Source organism: Aulostomus chinensis, chromosome 22 (assembly GCF_037954235.1).
Source record: "Aulostomus chinensis isolate RoL2024-O1b breed Wild chromosome 22, RoL_Achi_v1.0, whole genome shotgun sequence".
Lineage (NCBI taxonomy): Eukaryota > Metazoa > Chordata > Actinopteri > Syngnathiformes > Aulostomidae > Aulostomus > Aulostomus chinensis.
Genome location: NC_141341.1, coordinates 19,822,959 through 19,843,394, shown reverse-complemented (window position 1 = coordinate 19,843,394; position 20,436 = coordinate 19,822,959). Strand labels below are relative to the sequence as shown.

Sequence of the window (20,436 nt, the reverse complement as noted above, 5' to 3'; positions counted from 1 at the left end):
GAGGAGGAGACGTCACTGGAGGTCTAAAGGAGAATCTATGGGAGATCTGATGGATTTTTACTGGAAGTTGTAGCTCCAAAAGCATCAGACACTCATTTCCTGGTTCTCCATTCACCCGTAAAAATGACAGTTGTGAAGTCCGTGGACACGATAAACAAGCATGTTTACGTCACCTGACCGCTGACAAAAGGACGAAACAACAACCACAAAACAGAGAACAGAGGCGTCTCAGCAGGTGGTTCCCATGGCAACGGTTGAGTGACAGCGTTGCCCAGAGTCAGTCAGCTCCAGTGGTCGGCTGCTAGCTGGTGGAGCCCTGGCCTGCTTGTGGTTCACTGGCCCCTCATGTGAGGCTGCTGAGCTGGACTCTACTTGATAAATGTGCCCAACCCTCCATGTGCATTCACTCTTTTTATTCCAGCAGTTGTGGTGTTGGGACACGACTGGAGACACGCGTGTTCAATGTGGGAACATTCCAGCCTGTCTGGACCACAACGCCCTCGTGTTGTGTCACACGCTCAGGTTCGGGTTCGGATTGCGCAACTTTAGCTTCAGCTGCTCGCACGCCGTCTCCCTTCTCCACTGCACAGGCATCTCACCTCCCTCCTCGGACAGATGAGGGGAGGCCAGTGTTTCTATTTTTGTTGACAACCATTTGCTTGTCTGTTCTGTGCCTCCGGCTTGCAAAAGGCAAATGTGGCTGAAGTTTGAGAGCAAGTAGCTTTGCCTTCAATGCTTCTTGCTGATCCACACCTCCAAGCGTCTCACCCTCACTGCAGCAGCGTCAAGATACGAGCAGCATCTCCCACGTCAGGCGGAATCTTTGTAACTGCAACAACTGGAACTGTTTAGTCTGGAGGCTGCAACAAAAGATTTGCTGAGGGTGAAGACTGCTTTCAGGCTCTGACTACTGTCATACTTTTGTATCACTAATTGGTTTATTAAAAAGCCACAATTGCATCTCAGGGTCCATTCAAAGCCCACATTGACTAAAAGTATTGATTGGCCAATACCAATGGGGGGGGGGGGGGTGTGGAACCAGCACATCGATCCAGAGCAGTGGAAAGAGATCAGACCGGTGGAAGGGAGCGCTGATCTCCATCCGAAGGGCACTCCTGTCCCACCGGCTTGGAGGATTCATCCCCTCCTCCTCCTTCACTCTGTCCACTGGACCATGCATCAGTATTGTGTCCCTGTGACCATGTGCTTCTGTCCAGATAATGAACCTCCACCGGTCAGAGACGCCACCCGAACAGACTCAGCAGGGAGTCCAGTATTGTTGCTAACAGCCACGCTCTCGCACCCAGGCTCAGGACACCAGAGCCCTGACTTCACTCACAAATCCAACACTCGCCTGAGCAGCGAGCTTCCACTCCAGCACGCCTGCATTTGCCCACTCTTTCCCATCAACAGCACACGTGTCAAACTGATAAATGAGTCCAGTAGAGGCGCTGGGCCGAGGAGTCCCAGCTGCCTCAGCGGAGGACAGGAGCTGACATCCAGCACAGCCTCCTGCTCCGAGCTCCAGCACAGGGGCAGAGAGACGTTCACCTCAGGGACTGCAGTAAATACGGTACCACACTGTGCTGTAGCAAGATGGCTCCAGTGCATCAGCCTCTGCCACATGTACGTCTGCAGGAAGACGGACTCAAGGTAGAACTGTCTTAAATGAAAGAATGGTTCAAGTTAATTCCTCTGCAGGATGATTTCTAATCCCCAAAGCTCATTTTACAGCAGAGAAATGGAAAGCAGCGACTCGCTTGCTGAGGACCAGCTTTCTTTCACCCTGCAATGTACACAAACATGCAGCTATCAATATTTAAGTAGTAGAGGACGGGACATCCATCCAGCAACTCTGCATTTCTAGGAACCCTCTGCCCCCAGAGGGGGAGTGGTGAGGGGATGGAGGGGGCAGGACCCTACCTGTTTGCCAGATGTACAGGGGTTTAGTTTCCACTGCGGTTTGTGCATCCAGCTCCCAGATGGAGACAAAAAGCAGCGCTAAGCTCCAGAGAAAGGAGAGCGGTACCCCCCGCCAGACCCCCGGCGTCCCCACGGCTCTTCTGGCCAGACGCATGGCCACCGCACAGCAAGTACTGTAGTTCCCAACGCAGTCCGGAGGAAAAAAGAAGCCCAGCCACGAGGTAGAGAGATGAAGTGTGTGTGTGTTTTCTGCTTTCGTTTCTTCCACACCAGCGATGTCCAATAAGAAGTAATCCTGGGCGAGGAGCACCGAGTCTCCTCCTCCGGCTCGCTGTGCTCCTTAATGAGAGACAATAAGGTTTGGCAGCAAAAACACCGGGAACAATAGATGGTGAGCCCAGCCTGCTGCTGCTGCTGCTGCTGCTGCTGCTGCTGCACGCCGCTCGATGCAGCACCTCCCTCCTCCTCCTCCCCTTGCTCGCCCTCTCTCTCTCTCTCTCTCTCTCTCACACACACAAGCCCACCCTCTCCATCCTCCCTCCTCCTCTCATCCCCTTTTCAAAGGACTCGGTGAAGCTGCGTGCTGATTGAACGAGTCAGCTGGGCTGAGAGGGCACAGATCTGGAAGTGTGTGTCTTAATGAAATGAGCTCAAGTGGCTTCAAATCCACCAAACCTACCAAAACACACCTGGACGCCGCTCCTCACGGCGTCGTCTTTGCAGTTCGTTTCCCTGATAAATCTCTTCACCCAATTTGTGTCTGACACACCCTGATTTTACCCAACCACCCTTTAAGGACACTTTGACTCTGCCCTTGGCCTCCTCCCCTGAGGGCATGAACCCTGCAACATTCAGAGAGGCTCCTGCCGGCCTGCTGGCCTCTGTCAGGGAGACTTCATCTGAACGACCTCGCAGAGGGAAGAGAAGATCAATTAAAGACGCAGCTCAGTTTGACCTTGTGTGATATTCAAAGTGAGACTCGCCGCCCCGTCAGAGGACTTCTTTATTATTCATGAAACACAACCACGGCGCGCGGTGAGAGCAGATGATAAATTTGACCAGCAGGTGGGTCAGTAAATCAAACGAGCTGTCAGTCGCGCAGCTGATCCACTTCCTCCTGTGACTGACATCATAGGTACCAGGAAGTGCTGCAGCTGGTGCATCATCATAACCAAGAGAACAGCGCCAATGACACGTTTCAGGATTCAGTTTTAAAGAGCTGGCCCCCACGGACATCTCCTGTCCCTAAATGCATGAACTACGAACCCTCGTTCTCTCACAGCTCCTCACTCTTCCTCTCCCTCCTTCCTCCTCCTCTGTCTTGCTCGCCATGGCAGATGCGTAGACTCGGCCGTGTAACATATTTGACTCCTGCCCCTGACTTCGGCCAGTATCTTGAGAGAACAGATCCCTGCCTCGTAGCCTGGAGAGACGTCTTGTTGTGAAGCTGTTACTAAGCAACATTTTAGAAATTCTGATCTGCTGGCGTGTTTTAGCTGACATCAGATCAGAACTCAATGAACATTCACCTTTTAGAAAGCACACAACAGGAGAAGCTCTCGTCCTTTATTCAGCGGTAAACTGTCGTCCGTGCTGGTCCACGCGTGCCCACCTCCCTCACGCATCCTCCAGCGCTCCTCAGGCTCAAGACAAGGAGCCCGTTTAGCATGTTTGTCACCTGGAGGTGCGCACGAGAGCCACTGTTACACGTCTGAAAGCACCGATGACCTGATCAGATTGTCCCTACACTGCCAGACTTCATGTGTCCCTGAAGCAGCAGGAGGGGTCTTATTCGTAGGCTGATGTGTGGTTGTCCAGGGACCGGGGACCAGAGGCCAGGTTGGTCCTTGCTATTCTCAGACAATCTGCGTCTCCGGCTCTGAAGGTGATGCTATGGGCCTTCAGCAGCCTCTCCTGTGGGCGGCGTCTTCTGGGGACCTGGACGGTGATGGTTTGGTGTGACATGAACACAACCCTGCCGCTGCCTCCATCGATTCTCTTCTGTCACTGCTGCCGGTTCTCTGTTCAGTCCTCCACCCACCTGCTGCTGATTGGATGCTACCAGATAAGGGGGAGGAGCCGCAGGTTGCAGGGTTTCCCTCTGTCGTGCGTCAGGTTGTGTAACGATAGAAAAGTCACCCAGGTGCTTTTATGAAAAAAGTAGAGAACTGCATCGTTCATGAAACATGGATGATAGAACCCACCGTCACATGACCTGAGAAAGTATAACACTCTCTCTCTCCCTCCCTTCCTCCCTCTCTCTCTCCCTCCCTTCCTCCCTCTCTCTCTCTCTCCCTCTCCCTCCCTCCCTCTCTCTCTCTCCCTCCCTCTCTCTCTCTCTCTCTCTCTCTGATCTGCATCTGTGTTTCCACAGCTGTTACACGTCTATGTTGTTGTCACGTAGCAACCGCGATGCTACACAAACACTTTTGGTCACACAAGCAAGTAACATGGACGTGTCAGAAGCATGTAGGCCAACTACACGCGTGTTTCTAACAGGAACATAGAAGGAGGACCCTCACTGATCCAGACTCACTTTACCTTCAGGTCTCATTCACTGACTCCTCCTGGTACACGTCACATCCTCAAGTACTGGTTCTGATGTCATCACGCAGTACTTTTACTGCTTTACTCATGTGTTGTGTTATAATTGTGTTTGGATGCAACACAACATGTGAACCCTTTTACTCCAAAAGCAACAACAGACTTTAGTGAAGGCCTCCAAGCCTCCAGAGCTCCTACGACCTGTCCATCAGAGTCAGGACTCTGCAGGTCCCCGGGCCCTGAGTCTGCAGTGTCGCTGGGCTGCACCAGGATGGCAGGGAACAGACCTCCTGACATTCAAGAATATATAAGAATATATTTAATATTCTGAATGAATCTTAACTGAGAAGTCATTTTAAAGACACACCATCAGTTTTCTCATCCTTTATTCGCTGAAGTTTTTCTAACAGCCTTGTCACATACGTGTGGATGTGCAGGGCTCCCATCATGACCTGCTGCGTGTCAGCTGGACAGCAGGCAAACATGTGATCCAGTGAGAGAGAGAGACAGAAAAAAATGGCCTGAATTTCCTCACAGGTCAAATCAGAAATATTTGAGAACTCTCCGTAGAGCGCGAGCCCTCCTCAACACGCCTGCGCGGGAGAGCTGTGCTGGAGCCTGAGAGGAGACAGTCAGGTTTCACCGTGGAAACGACAACTTAAATAATTCCTCCATTCCTCCACATGACGTCGTAATGCAATGCATAAGAAGCATCAATAAATTAAAGCCTACATGGACGACAAGGCTGAGTTCTTCAGATTTAAGAGCTGTGCTGCTGCTGTAGACGGTCTGCAGGTCTTGCTTTGCAGGATTTTGTCCCTAAATGAGACAGAGCGATTGGTTGTAGTCGCGGAAACAGGACGCAGGTTAACCAGCATCCTGGACCTTCAGGCTTCAGCTGCATGCGGCCTGTTAGTGGAGCTCTGCCTGAGCGCTCCACAGCAGCTCTGCACCTCAGCTCCTGCCTGACGCGCAGCTGGAGCTGCTGCACCAAAACTACAGCATCTACCGAAGCTGTGAGAGCGCCAAGTGTTCACAGACATGAATGGAAGTTCTGTGAGTCTGTGCTCGATTCCTCATCCTCACTGAACTGAAACGGATTGTGAGAACAGAGCGTTTGAGTACAGAGAGCAGAATGTCAGGAAGGCGAGAACGCAGTTTCAAAGCAAATGGTTCAGTTTCCTAATATTAGATTTAGCTTCAAGTTTATTGCATTGCAGCTCCAAATAATAACCCCATTAAAATTATGCTCTCCAAGTCCTGTTTTGAATTTAAGGATTCAAGTTGAAATTCAAATAGAAATCAGTCCCATCCAGATTTTCAGTCCTGCAGGTTCATGAGTGGAGCTGAGAAACGACTCTGGAGCGATGGATATTCCTCCGACTGAGGGAATATTTGCATGTTATGAGCTGAGGCAACGATTTAAAACCCTGACTTACTTTCTGCAGTGGGATAATTAGGCTGCAAAGACCCAAGTGACAGAACTTTAAAGAGAAGCAACAGAGTGGCAGCGTTGATTACGGTTGACGGGATATTAGCCGTAACGAGGTTGAAAGAACCACGTGGGCTTGTTTTTCATCTTTCCCCCATGCTTTCCATTACCCCTCTGTCCCCATCCCCCAACATTCAAACCCCCCACTGCACTCCCCACGACCCCCCAGGATCCTCGGGGCTCTACCAATGAGAGCTCTACAGCAGCATTCCTTCCCAGAGACAAGAACCTCCAGGTCTGGAGCATTCCTTCCCCCTGCATGTCATGATGCTGAACACCAATCACACGCTTGCCCTCCAACGATTCCACATCATAGAGTCGCTGAATTGGTGAAGTGCACAACATGTATGTTTTCGTGGTGTCTTGCCGTGACGGCTGGCTGCCTGCTGAACCCTGACGAACACGCATTAACCATCTTTATGTCTCAGCTCCTGCATCTTCAGACTCTTGAGTCCATTTCAGAGTCAAACCAAGGACGCCTGCGGTCAACACTGACTTGTCTCACATTTCCAGTCCTCCGCCGGGAGCAGCCTGGTGCATCGGAACAAGGCTGGGGTGGGAATGAGAGCAACCGGCTTTGTATTGAGTGGAGTCGTTCAGCATGATGTCAGTACCAGAGACTGCTCCACATTTAGAGCCTCTTCAGTGCCGTTTCTCACAAAGATGCACAAACCAGAGCAAATCTGCTGTTGTAAGCATATCGAGCGGTTCGTCCGTCGGTGGTGACGTGGATCCAGAGCAGCAACACAGACGCTCTGCTGAGGCCCTGCAGGAAAAAACAAAGACTGAAGGTTTTACAGTGAGACTGAAAAATAGAAATGAAAATCTAGGTCACTGAAAGGTAAACGTGTATTTGTGGAACTGTGCCACAGCGACTGCAGGGGGTGCTTGTAACAAAGTGTGGGCGAGCTAACCTTCCCCACCCTCCTCCGTACCACGCCTGCGCTGGTGCTATTTGCCACGCTGTCATTTCTGACCTTTGCTCGTCTGAGTGTAAATCAATGACTGACTTCATGTAACGACTGCAGGAGCAGCTCACAGGTGCAAATGATTCCCACACCCGTGCCAGACTGACTCGTTTATTTCCGTCGGGTCACAGCGGCTCATCAGTTGTGTTGCGTTGAGCGGCTGGCCGAGAGTCCGGCTCAGTCGGCTTCTCGTGGCTGGTCAGCAAGCAGGAGTGAGAGGTGTCCAGTGGCGGTGCGGCTACACAGAACAGCAGACTGATGATACTGGATCTGGTGTCTGTCCCTGAGCTGATGTAACGAGAACCGTTTTGGTCACATGACCCTTTCAAAGCCCAGGCCAGACTTGCTTCATATGTGAAGGTGCCGATACAAGTGTATCTGGAACTGAGCCACATACAAATCCCACTGTGCTATCCTGGGCTCACACAGGCACGGCTGCCTCAGTACAGTCCACAACCCAGACCCTGACCCTGCAGAGACTGGAACGGGTCATGAGTTTGCGCTGGAAGTCACAGTGGGATCTGAGGAACGGCCCCTGCAGCAAACGCTACGCCGTCTGATAGCTTTGACTTTTCACTGTCAGTTTTATCTGTAATGCAAAGAGAGTCCGGATGGATCAGGATTTTCCCAGATCTGTATGAGCTCACGTCACCCCCCACATGCGGTGACTGCAGTTTCCCAGGCTGAACTTCTGTGTGGCTGCAGCAGGCGCAGCATTCAAGGTCTCACTCCTCTTGGAATTCACACCAGCATAAGAATGTGGCCTGGACTGTTGGTCTGGACCCGGATGCTATCAGCATGGCTAGCAGATGCTACATTTAGTTTCATTAACGACGCAACCATGGCGTTATGTTTCACTGCATCACAATTACACGTGTCGACATTTATACATAGTAGATTTAGAGGCTGAATGTAGTAACACAGAAAAGAGTAACTGTGTGAGTGTACTAGTACACCACGCATACTTTACTTCATGTCATATATCATGAGCTCACTTTGAACTTTGTTTTGATGACACTGACAACAGTGCGTAGTTATATGCATGTATTTATATGCATATCAGCATGTTAGCTTCAGACACTCTCATTTTTCTGCATTTAATTAGATGAGAAAAGCAAAACTGACTTTTCTGGCCCAGTATTTGTTGCCCTTCGTGGCTCAAGTTGAAACATCAAAATAACACAACATTGGTTTGCTTGTATTTACTCTGGATTTTATTTCCCATTTAGGTAAAATGGCTCTTAAATAGAAACAGGGATATGTGGTACATGTGTTTGACCAGTAGGTGGCAGTGTGACCATGTCTGTCTCAGAGCCGTACACAGAGAGAGTTTGGCCAACTCAAATCATGGGTGCCATGTTTGCTGCCAACGCCTGACGATTCTACAGCGTAACTATATGGGCAGATATGCTATGTTGATATAAATCGCCACTCTTCTCCATTAATAAGTCTATAAATGTCACTGTCAGCATCTGTCATGATGTAAAAGGCCTCGCTTCAATAAGCCAGCGTGTGTTTAGCTTAAACATCTGAAATGAGCCTGGAAATGAGTTGTAGTCCAATCGCTCAATTAACCATGAAGCTGTCGAACCTCTCCTTAGTCTCCCGAGTTCATCCATCACAGAAAAAAGGTTGAAATTCCTGTAAACCATTAGAACGATCAGATGTAGTTAGAACTAACCCAGTCTTAGTCCTCCTGTCACTTCTTGTTAGTGTTGTCATTAGCATTATCACTATTAACTCACATAAACCCTTCCCAAGACGATATGTGATTCTGGTAAAAAAGACATCTACGTAGGCTAAGAATCCCAAGAAAACCATGCAGTTTTGTCAAAAGACAACGTGTTCAAACTGGTAAGTTCAAGACAGTGCAGGCTGCGATTGTTTTGCAGGGGAAAAGTGCAATGATCCTCTCAGCCAGTGTGATACACACACAGATCAAGAGTTTTTATAGCCGTATTATCGCCTGCTCACCCGTGGAGATCAGTCGTTCAAACAACAACCTCTGACATCCAGTGAAATATAAAAACAGCCCCCAAATAAATGATGACATGACTTCACTCTTCTGATGTCAATTCTTCACAAAGTCAAAGAGAGAAACTGACATGAACCTCCCATAACAGGGAGGAACCAGTTGGTGTCCAGCGTTTCTCCAACCTTCAGCTCCCATGACCTCCTCTGTTTGGTGTCACGGGGAAAACCACGTGTTTGTTTCGCCCCACTCCTGCTGGGCAGCCACGAGCTGCTCAGTTTGGCATTGCTGATTCTTTGTGGAAGTTGATTGTTGATAATTCATTGAAGTTGAAATCTGATCTCTGATATTTGCTTTGCTGCGTGTATCACTGGGTAAATATTGGTTCATGGTAGCGAGCATGGCGCCCATAAAACACGTGACTGCCTCTGAACCAATCCCATGACAGAATTGTTCGGAACGTTGAAGTCGGCCTCTGTGTACGGCTCTGATCTGTCTTTGCCAGAGAAGAAGATACGTGTTGACTACCTGGTACAGGTGAGGTACTGCTCGCCTGAGTCATCCACCTGCTGACTCCCACTTATTTCATGGTACAACAGAATTAATGAGGCATTCTTCAATTAAAGACCACAGTCCTCTTCTACTTTTACCGCTGTGACTAAAGTGCTAAATGAAATCCATTGTTCACTCTCGCGCTGTAGTTGAGTTTTGATAGATTACTGTTTTGTCACATTTTGTACTTTCACCCCTGTGGTACTACGATCTATGTTTTGTGAAGAAAAGCAAGAGGCGACAACATGGAGCAGCTTTTTTATTCATCAGCAGTTTTGCTAGCAGGAGTTGGCGGTAGCTTCACTCACCCTGCTAACTCAGTGCTTTGACTGCAACAGTGTGGGACTGAGCTGGAGCAGAATGTCGCTGTGGCTCAAGGGTACTGTGACCTGTGCCCTCAGGGATCAATGAAGTATTTCTGATTATTTTGGACCACACACACCAACTGACGGCTTGGAGCGACAGCAGCGCGTCCGAGTCGCTTCAGTGTCACTTTCTGAGTAAAGAGGCAAAGAAGTCACGCTCGTTCTGCAACTGCTGGCGGAAGATGGTGTTCGCCTTCGCAATCATGTCGGGGGTGGTCAGGTACTTGTCCAGGAGGGCTTTGTAGTGGTCTCCAGGGTGCCCGTACATGTTGTCCTTCTTCCAGGTGAAGTAGGCGTTGCAGCAGGTCTCCTTGAGCTGATTGGCCACCCACAGCCAGAGCCTCTCGCAGGGAAGCAGCGCCACAGCAAAGAAAATGGGCTCCTCTGTCTCCATGATGGCTCTGTAATTTGACAGGTACTTCTTCATGGCAGGACTTGGGTTGATGTCTGACACGCCCTAAAATATAACAGACACATGGGGCATGGATGTCACTCTGCTGTTCATCTGAATGCTTTTACACCTGGTGGGTGGGCTGTTGAGGACCCCAGAGAGGTCCGTGTGTCACCACAAGACACACTTCATGTTCCTGACCTCTCCAACATGGCAGCCAACACCAAATGCAGTGTTCGCTGTGGGTACGGCACCAGTATTACACATTCCTTACTACTCCCTGGTAGCAAATAGACATATACAACTGCATGAAGTACTTTGAGATAATCAAATTACAAATGATTTTTTTTTCCATGAGGATCGTCCGTCTGACACGTTAAATACAAAATGGCTTCTGCTGACGAGAGACACAAATGACTTCCTTTCCTCTTTTACTCAGTTGGAGAATCTTGAGAAGCAACTTAATGTGCACGATATAATCCCTCCAGCGTGTCCTGGGTCGGCCCTGACGCCTCGTCCTGGTCGGACATGCCTGGAACACCTCCCGAAGGAAGCGTCCTCACCAGGGGCCTCATGTATCAACGCGGAAAAACTTGTGTACGCCAGGATCGACGCTCACGTTCAGATGTATCAACGCGAAATGTTCGTCGATTCTGGCGTTGTTTCACGCCAACTCTGGAGGTGCCGTAAAAGTTGGCGGAAAGCCGATTCTTGCGTTAACTGCTCTTTGGTCTGTTGGCGACACCCTGTGGCGGTGTTTGGTAACTGACATTATTTGATAACCGCACATACATCGGGTCCAAAAAAACCTTCCAGCGGGAGATGGCGGACCGTCCCAGGGTGAGTCAGTCGACCCTCAGCCGGGCCAGGCCCTGGGTGGTGGACCTGACCATTGAACAGGCCAATATTGATTTGCAGCAATAGCCGGATTCTCAACTGTCTAATTCTCTAATGACTGCACTCATGTTGCCATAAAAGCGCCGTCCCTTGAGGGACACGCTTACGTTCATCGTAAGGGTTTCCACTCCATCAATGTGCAGATCATCGATGTGCAGAGGCTGGAGGGATGGACGCCAAACCCGGCCGGGCAGCCGTCCTCGCACGCCAGAATTTCATTTCCACAGTGTGAAGGGGTAAGAAGCTACTACACGATTCATGAAGCCAGAATAATTTATTTTGTCCACGAAACGTTCCAGAACATTTATCAGGCGGTCGAGCCGCTCACTGATCCACGTTATGTCCTCCTGCGACTGCAGGACCACCTGTGTGAGGACGGGCTGGCCTGAATCCCGCTGGTCCTGGCGGATGACTCTGAGCCAGTGGATGGGCTGGTGTGGGAGCCGGCAGGGGTGCTGCACGTTGGCGGCATGTCTGACGGATCAATTTCTATTAAACATATTGGTTTATTTAATATCTGATTCTGTGTATTTGTTGCCTTTACATCTGTGGCAAAGCATGTGGAAATGTTGCTGAGAAATGGAGTTGCCACTGACCCTCCAGGCTCTCGGCGTCAGCATGGGTGGTGGTGACCCCCACAGAGGTGCTGACCGTGACTGTTGCCACCCGCTGCTCAAACTCCGTCAGGTGCCCCTCTCCCTGACCCCCACCTGTCTGGCTGGCACTCCTCCGGAGGGCAGCTGTACGCTGCGTGACCTCCACCTTGAGGTCCTGTTAGTGCCATTTTCCATGTTGTTATTTAAATTTAGATTGAAGCCAATTGATGATTGTAGTTGTTCATTTAGTGATTGTGCAGTGTTGAATTTAGTCCTACGTTTAGCTTGCATTGTTGAGGAAGTTAGAATTGCAGACATGCATTAGAAACAGAGAGGAAATCTTTCAGAGCGCCAGCAGAGGTGCAAGCTGATGACGTAATGATGCTGGCGCAGGTTTAGAGAGGAAAACTGAGCTTTGTATCACGTTGATGTTCAGTAAAGGAGGAGCCAACACTTTTCTACCGTCGTCATCAAACCTCAAACACGTAGCGCCTCGTTCTTTCCGTCAGTAGAAGAGGTTCAGATGTATGAACATGATGATCAACAACACTGCTGATGAGAAGGGAACTTTAGCCAATAACAGGTCCCACCACTGTTTTCATCTCCGCGGGGGGGCGTGGCTCTGAACCCACCTCGTTCACCCTCTCACTTCTTATTCACTCTCAACCTTCATTGTTCATCCTGACACCACTGGACAGGCTGACCAACAGAATCTGCTGTCTCTCCTCCACCTCTCCTACCAGCACCTCCAGCTCCACGCCGTGAACCTCTTTTTCTTAGACATTGTTTTGCGAGCGGCGACAGCGGAGACCCTATTTAAATGAATTTGAGTATTTACAGGTGGCCGTAATGGGGGTGGGCCCAGTCACTCCGACATCTGCGCTCACTTCCACTCTGATTGGGATGTATCAAGGAAACATGCGTGGATTCCGGTGCTCGCACAGATTGAGACATCTGGATTTTTTTGTGCGTACGCAACTTTCGCGATTCTTGCGACCGCAGTTTTTTTAGTATGAGATCCACGAAAGTATTGATACATGAGGCCCCTGATGCCTGAATCACCTCCACTGACTCCTCTACATGGAGGAGCAGCAGCTCTACTCTGAGTCCCTCCTGAAGGACTGAGCTTCTCACCCTGTCTCTAAGGGAGAGCCCAGCCTCCCTGAGGAGGAAACTCATTTCAGCCGCTTGTATTCAGGATCTTGTTTTTTCAGTCATTACCCAGAGCTCATGACCACAGGTGAGGGTTGGAACGTAGATTGACAGGTAAATTGAGAGCCTCGCCTTCTGACTAAGCTCCCTCTTCACCACAACAGACTGGTTTAATACATGCATCACTGTGGATGCTGCCCCAATCCGCCTGTCAATCTCCTGCTCCATCCTACCCTCACTCGTGAACAAGAACCAGAGATACTTAAACTCCTCCACCTGAGGTAGGACCTCCCCCCTGACCTGGAGTGGGCAGGCCACCCTTCTCCGGCTGAGGACCAGGGCCTCAGACTTGGAGGTGCTGATTCTCATCCCAGCCGCTTCACATTTGGCTGCAAACTGTCCCAGCAAGAGCTGGAGGTCGTGGCCTGATGGAGCAAAGAGGATCACAAAATCCGCAAAAAGCAGAGACGACACCCTCCCGCCAGCAAACTCGACCCCCTCCACCACCCAGCTGCACCTAGAAATTCTGTCCATAAAGGTTATGAACAGAACCGGTGACAAAGGGCAGCCTTGGTGGAGTCCAACCCTCACTGGGAACAAGTCCGACTTACTACCGGCCACGCGGACCAGACTCTCGCTCCTCCGGTAGAAAGACTGGACGGCCCTTTGTAAGGGGCCATCCACCCCATACTCCCAGAGTACCCCCCACAGGGTGCTCCCGGGAACACAGTCATAAGCCTTCTCCAGATCTACGATACACATGTGGACTGGTTGGGCAAACTCCCATGCCCCCTCCAGCACCCTAGCGAGAGTGAAGAGCTGATCCATGGCTCCACGGCTGGGATGAAAACCACACTGCTCCTCCCCGATCTGAGGTTTGACTATCGCCCTGACCCTCCTCTCCAGTACCCTGACATAGACCTTTCCAGGGAAGCTGAGGAGTGTGATCCCCCGATAGTTGGAATACACCCTCTGGTCCCCTTTCTTAAAGATGGGGACCACCACCCCGGTCTGCCACTCCAAAGGTATCGCCCCCGATGTTCACGCAATGTTGCAAAGACGTGTCAACCAAGACAGCCCCACAACATCCAGTTTCTTGAGATACCCAGGGAGGATCTCATCCACCCCCAGAGCTCTGCCACCATGGGGTTGCTTAATTAACTCAGCGACTTCTGCCCCGGAGATTGGACGACCCCCCCCCCCCCCAAGCACTCCCCAAACTCTGTCTCCTCCATGGAGTATGTATTGGTGGGATTGAGGAGTTCCTCAAAGTATTCCTTCCACCGCCAGATTATCTCCCCAGTTGACGTCAGCAGCCTCCCATCCCCACTGTAAACAGTGCAGGCAAGTTGCCGCCTTCCCCCCCTGAGGCGACGGACAGTTTGCCAGAACCTATTTCAGAGCCAACCAGTCATTCTCCATGGCCTCACTGAACTCCTCCCACGCCCGAGTTTTTGCCTTGGCGACTGCCATGGCTGCATACCACTTGGCTTGCTGGTACTGGTCGGCTGCCTCTGGAGACCCACACACCAGCCACGCCCTGTAAGCCTCCGTCCTCAGCCTGACGGATCCCCTCACCTCTGGTGTCCACCAGCGGGTTCAATGATTACCACCACGACCGGCCCCAGCGGCCTTATGGCCACAGCTCACAACAGCTGCCTCGACAATGGCAGAGCGGAACATGGCCCATTCAGACTCAATGTCCCCCACCACCCCCGGGACTTGGTCAAATCTCTGCTGGAGGTGGGAGTTGAAGATCATTCTGACAGGTTCATCCGCCAGGCGTTCCCCACAAACCCTCACTACTCGTTTGAGCCTGCTGGGTCTGCGTGGTGTCCTCCCCTGCCACCTGATCCAACTCACCACCAGTTGGTGATCAGTTGACAGCTCAGCTTCTCTCTTCACCCGAGTGTCCAGAACATGCGGTCGCAGGTCAAATGATACGACTATAAAATCGATCATACACCTGCGACCTAGGATGTCCTGGTGCCACGTGCACCGGTGGGCATCCTTATATTCGAACATGGTGTTAGTTGAGGACAAACTGCAACTTGCACAGAAGTCCAATAACTGAACACCACTCGGGTTCAGGTCGGGCCTGCCGTTCCTCCCAATCACGCCCTTCCAGGTCACACTGTCATTGCCCACCTGAGCACTGAAGTCTCCCAGGAGGACAATGGAGTCCCCAGTCGGGGCACCATCCAGCACCCTTCCCAAGGACTCCAAAAAGGGTGGGCACTCTGAACTGGTGTTTGGCGCATAAGCACAGACTACAGTCAGGACCCGTTCCCCGACCCGAAGGCACAGGGAAGCAACCCTTTCGTCCACCGGGGTAAACCCCAACATACAGGCAGAGAGTCTAGGAGTGATCAAAAACCCACCCCAGCCCTCTGCCTCTCACTCAGAACAACTCCAGCGAAAGAGAGAGTCCAGCCTCTTTCAAGGACTTGGGTTCCGGACCCGGGGCTCACCACCCATATCTAGCCGGTAACGCTCAACCTCTTCCACCAGCTCTGGCTCCTTCCCCGCCAGAGAGGTGACATTTCAAAAAAAAGCCAGCTTCCATGCCTGGGGATCAGACAGCCAAGGTTCCCGCCTTGGACTGCCGCCCAAGCCCCAGTGCACCGGACCCTTTCAGTTTCTCCGATGGGTGGTGGGTCCATGGGAGGATGAATTCATGTCTCCTTTTTGGGCTAGGCCCGGCCGGGACCCATGAACCAAGGCCCGACCACCAGGCACTCGCCATCGAGCCCCTACCCTGGGCCTGGCTCCAGAGCAGGGCCCAGGTGCCCCTCCAGGCTGAGTACACAAATTCCTCGATTTTTCTTCCATAAGGGTCTGTTGAACCGTTCCTTGTCTGGCCCTTCGCCTAGGACCAGTCTGCCTTGGGTGACCCTACAAGGGGCAAAATGCCCCTGACAGTATAACTCCTAGGGTCACTAGGGCACTCAAACTCCTCCATCACGATAAGGTGACGGTTCCAGGAGTATTATTATTTTTATTTTATTTTATTTTATTCTGTTTTATTATTGTCCTTTGTACATTAATCACTGCAGTATTTGCTTTGACACTGCCAGGTTTTTCTTTGGGGGAAAGTTCAGACGTTGTTTGTCTCTTGTGGATGCAAAATAAAAAGTGATCTCTTTTTTTAATCAGCACAATACTTCACCCAAAAAGAGTTCATTTATTTCATGTGTTGCAAATTGGGAGCAGCCCAGTGGAGCAGTGGTCCTCACTGTGGCCCCCAGCAAGAAGATTGTGGGTGGAGCCCCGGCTGGAGCACGGGGTCTTTCTGGGTGAGTCTGCATGTTCTCCCTGTTCCTGCGTGGGTTCTCTCTGGTACTCCAGCTTCCTCCACAGTCCAAAGACATCAAGAGGGGACCAGGTTAATCCAGACTCTAAATTGACCGTAGGTGTGACTGGGAGAGCCAATGGTTGTCTGTCTCTATGTGTTGGCCCTGCCATGGACTGGTGACCTGTCCAGGGGAAGGCTGCTGGGATAGGCTCCACCCCCACCACCCTGAACAGGAGGAGAGGGGGAACATGGAGGGATGGATGGATGGATGGATGGATGGATGGATGGAGGGATGATGGATGGAGGGATGGGTGTGTTGCAAATTTAGCTCACAAAGAGATTTTTTGCCGCCTACATTTAGCGTGATGCTAATGGCACTAACTGAGTGCAAACAAAAAAAGAAGTAATTAACACCATCTATCCATCCATCCATCCGTCCATCCATCCATTTTCTATTCCTCTTATCCTCTTATCCACTAAGGGTGGGGGGTGGAGCCTATCCCAGCTGTCATAGGGTGAGAGGTGGGTTCACCCTGGACGGGTCACCAGTCCGTCTCAGGGCCATCAGGAGCAATTAGGGGTTCAGTATCTTGCTCAAGGACACTTGGACATGATCACCAGGGGAAGTGGGGATCGACCAGCGACCCTCCAGTTGCTAGACGGCCGCTCTCCCTCTGGGCCACGCCACCCCCTTGTAATTACAACTATGTTAAATGTAAAAAAAATTTAAAAAATCTCTATGTCAGCTGAAATATGTATTTGGGAGTACTTGAAATTAGTCGGAAACACTTGTGTGATGTGTCACTGTAACAGTATGAAAACAGGAATGATACATGTTCAGGACATGGCAAATATGTACAATAACACACGGCACATGTAGTCGTAAACACATACTAGAAGTGATGGGAGCAAGCAGCAGGTTTTGGAGACGACTGGAGGAGGAGCAGGCTGAGTGTCAGGTGGTTTAGTGAGGAAACAGCTGGTAGGAGGTGACCACGCGTAAACCAGCATTTCCATCAAATACACAGTATTAAGTACTGCAGTATTCGTCTGAGACTGCATGAGACCTGACGCTCTCTTACACTGAGGTAGAAGGCCTGGAGGGTGTTGTCAGCATATTTCTTGTAGCTCTTGTATCTTGACACCATGAACGCCCTGATGTCCTCGGGGTCCTTCACCCTCTCACACATCTCTGCCAACATCTCGGTGAGCTTCACCAGGTAGTTGATGTCCTGGATGGTGAAGCTGACGTAGAAGTCAGCCTGCAGGTTCCCCAGCTGCATGTGCTGGAGAAACGGAACCTCCAGCGTCTGCTTAGCAACGTCCAGGTTTTTCTCCCACAGCAGGTCGTACACTGGGGAGGAGAATCACATCAGCAGGAGTCACCCCAAACCTCACATCTCCTGAAGTTCTACAGAGGAAAGTCTGGTAGTTGTCAGATACTTCATGTTGCCTAAATTGATGCGGCAGACATGAGCCAACATGGAGGCCTGCTAGGCTGCATTGTAAAGCCTAAAGACTCTGACACTTCACCCCGAGTACACATCGAGCAGTGGGTGGACTAACATCATGTCAGTACGAGCACAAAACACTAAAAAAGATACATTACGTTTTATCAGAATACTACAAAAACAGCAACTGGACCAACACGTCCTGTCTCACACTCAAGGACATTTTTCAAGTCTCAGAAAACTTCAAACCAGACAAAGATCATCAAGAACAGCCAGGAAATCCTGCTGAACTGTTACATGTACAATGCAACCACAAGAAGTACTCATACGAATACCCAAATAGTACATCTCCATTCAGTCCCCCTTAAAACTCCATTTAAGTCAAATTAGAGAAGTATTTAAAGTTTAAGTACACATTCCACATGATGTTTGTGTATTCCAGTAATCAAGAGAATTCATTCCTCACACCACCGACCTCGACAGGTCACGATCACCTGGTTTGTGTTCTAGTTGTGCTTCTCCTGATTGTGTAAGTAGGCCATCTTCATCGTCCTCATCAGATTTTACTGTGTTTGCTATGAGGATTTTTCCTCTTCCAAGAAGCCGGTAACTGATGGCTTCAGATAAATGCAGTGGAGGGAAACAAATCGTGAATCCTTTGAAACTGAGTCGAAGGACAAGGTTTCCTAAAATGCAACTAAATTAGAGATACCTCAAAACTGTATGAAAGTACTTCAACAAATGTAGTTCCTTTGTACCACTGGATGCATCTAAAGAGGAGAAGTGTGACTACTGCAGGACCAGGAGCACCAGTCCTTGAGGTACATTGTACTCATGAACACTTCATAATGTGGAGTGAAATATAATAAAGACTCACCTGATGCCATCTTCCAGCTGCAGGAGTACAGCAGTAGTACAGTAGTCGTGCTGCAGTAGTACAGCAGTAGTACAGCAGGAGTACAGCAGTAGTACAGCAGTCGTGCTGCAGGAGTACAGCAGTAGTACAGTAGTCGTGCTGCAGTAGTACAGCAGTAGTACAGCAGGAGTACAGCAGTAGCACAGCAATCGTGCTGCAGGAGTACAGCAGGAGTACAGCAGTAGTACAGCAGTCGTGCTGCAGTCGTACAGCAGGAGTACAGCAGTAGTACAGCAGTAGTACAGCAGTCGTGCTGCAGTAGTACAGCAGGAGTACAGCAGTAGTACAGCAGTCGTGCTGCAGTAGTACAGCAGGAGTACAGCAGTCGTGCTGCAGTAGTACAGCAGTCGTGCTGCAGTAGTACAGCAGTAGTACAGCAGGAGTACAGCAGTAGTACAGCAGTCGTGCTGCAGGAGTACAGCAGTAGTACAGCAGTCGTGCTGCAGTAGTACAGCAGGAGTACAGCAGTCGTGCTGCAGTAGTACAGCAGGAGTACAGCAGTCGTGCTGCAGTAGTACAGTAGTAGTACAGCAGGAGTACAGCAGTAGTACAGCAGTCGTGCTGCAGGAGTACAGCAGTAGTACAGCAGTCGTGCTGCAGTAGTACAACAGGAGTACAGCAGTAGTACAGCAGTCGTGCTGCAGTAGTTCTGTGTAGAGTGAACGCCCAGATAGACGTCTTTAAATAAATGTGTGTGTGTGTGTGTGTGTGTGTGTGTGTGTGTGTGTGTGTGTGTGTGTGTGTGGGGTTTTATAGGTAGGCTGTGACTGTACCAGTTCTATTAACTGATATTTCCCCCTCTTGAGTTACACAGTAACTCGTATGATTGCCACAGTCGTACCATAGGTCAGTCCACTGACAGAAAAGGGGGTCATGATGGTTCCACGTAGAACCTCATGGTATGAGAGGAGAGCCAACTGTTCAACAGATTCAAAACTTTCCTCATCAAGTTTCAAGCAGACTGAAAGTTGATCTTGGTTTGATCATGACACAACTTTTTTTATCACACAATTAAAATGCTGTGCACTCCAAATGTTTATAATCCTAAATATAAACTCAAACCCTAAAAATAAATCTTTCATTTCAGTGGGGCGGCGTGGCTCAGAGGTAGAGCGGAGCAACGGAAAGGTCTCTGGTTCGATCCCCACTTCCCCTGGTGAACATGTCCAAGTGTCCTTGAGCAAGATACTGATACTGGATTTCAGTGAGTGCTCAAACAGTGAGGGACTCAGGGAACCTGAAGAGAACCCACACAAGCACAGGGAGAACGTTCATTACCATGAGCTCAGAGCTAACAGGGCTAGCCTAGCTAGCTAACACCTGGACTATGTTAGCTCATTAGCACGTTATAGGAGGAGTTACAGAGTTTTTAAACAGTTGCTGCATGTCTCAGCAACATCAGACATTTTCTCTGCCTTCATCTCACAATGGAATGAGTTTGATAAAACTACACCAGCGCCTCGCCTCAGTCAGAACACAAGAATTCTGATAATTCTGCTACTTACATTTGAGACAAGAGGGCTGCACGGTGGAGCAGTGGTCCTCACTGTGGCCCCACAGCAAGAAGGTTGTGGGTGGAGCCCCGGCTGCAGCACGGGGTCTTTCTGGGTGAGTCTGCATGTTCTCCCTGTTCCTGCTGGGTTCTCTCTGGTACTCCAGCTTCCTCCACAGTCCAAAGACATCAAGAGGGACCAGGTTAATCCAGACTCTAAATTGACCGTAGGCGTGGCTGGGAGAGCCAATGGTTGTCTGTCTCTATGTGTTGGCCCTGCCATGGACTGGTGAGCTGTCCAGGGGGAAGGCTGCTGGGATAGGCTCCACCCCCACCACCCTGAACAGGAGAAGAGGGGGAAGATGGAGGGATGATGGAGGGATGATGGATGGATGATGGAGGGATGGAGGGAGGGATGGGTGGATGGATG

At 50.3% G+C, this 20,436-nt stretch overlaps 2 protein-coding genes across 3 annotated transcripts in view; both read right to left on the bottom strand.

Annotated features, from left to right (window-relative positions):
- Positions 1-2,303, bottom strand: part of thsd7aa (thrombospondin, type I, domain containing 7Aa) — a 104,150-nt gene extending 101,847 nt beyond the window's left edge. The window contains exon 1 of the mRNA XM_086193286.1: positions 1,924-2,303. Within this exon, the coding sequence (XP_086049412.1) occupies positions 1,924-2,077 (154 nt within the window). The 5' untranslated portion in view covers positions 2,078-2,303. The remainder of the gene's footprint in view (positions 1-1,923) is intronic.
- Positions 2,304-9,558: 7,255 nt separating this feature from the next.
- On the bottom strand, positions 9,559-20,116 carry LOC147241096 (uncharacterized). Of its 2 annotated transcripts, XM_086193155.1 has the most exons (4): positions 20,020-20,116; positions 18,476-19,751; positions 17,230-17,501; positions 9,559-10,273 (listed from the first exon to the last, which is right to left on the bottom strand). In XM_086193155.1, exons 2-4 carry the CDS (start codon positions 18,483-18,485, stop codon positions 9,941-9,943), a joined length of 615 nt encoding a protein of 204 aa, XP_086049281.1. In that variant the 5' UTR covers positions 18,486-19,751; positions 20,020-20,116; the 3' UTR covers positions 9,559-9,940. The 2 variants fall into 2 exon arrangements, with proteins under 2 accessions (XP_086049281.1, XP_086049282.1); XM_086193156.1 differs by lacking the exons at positions 18,476-19,751; positions 20,020-20,116 and adding an exon at positions 18,074-18,420 and having other exon boundaries at positions 9,560-10,273.
- Positions 20,117-20,436: the final 320 nt, after the last annotated feature.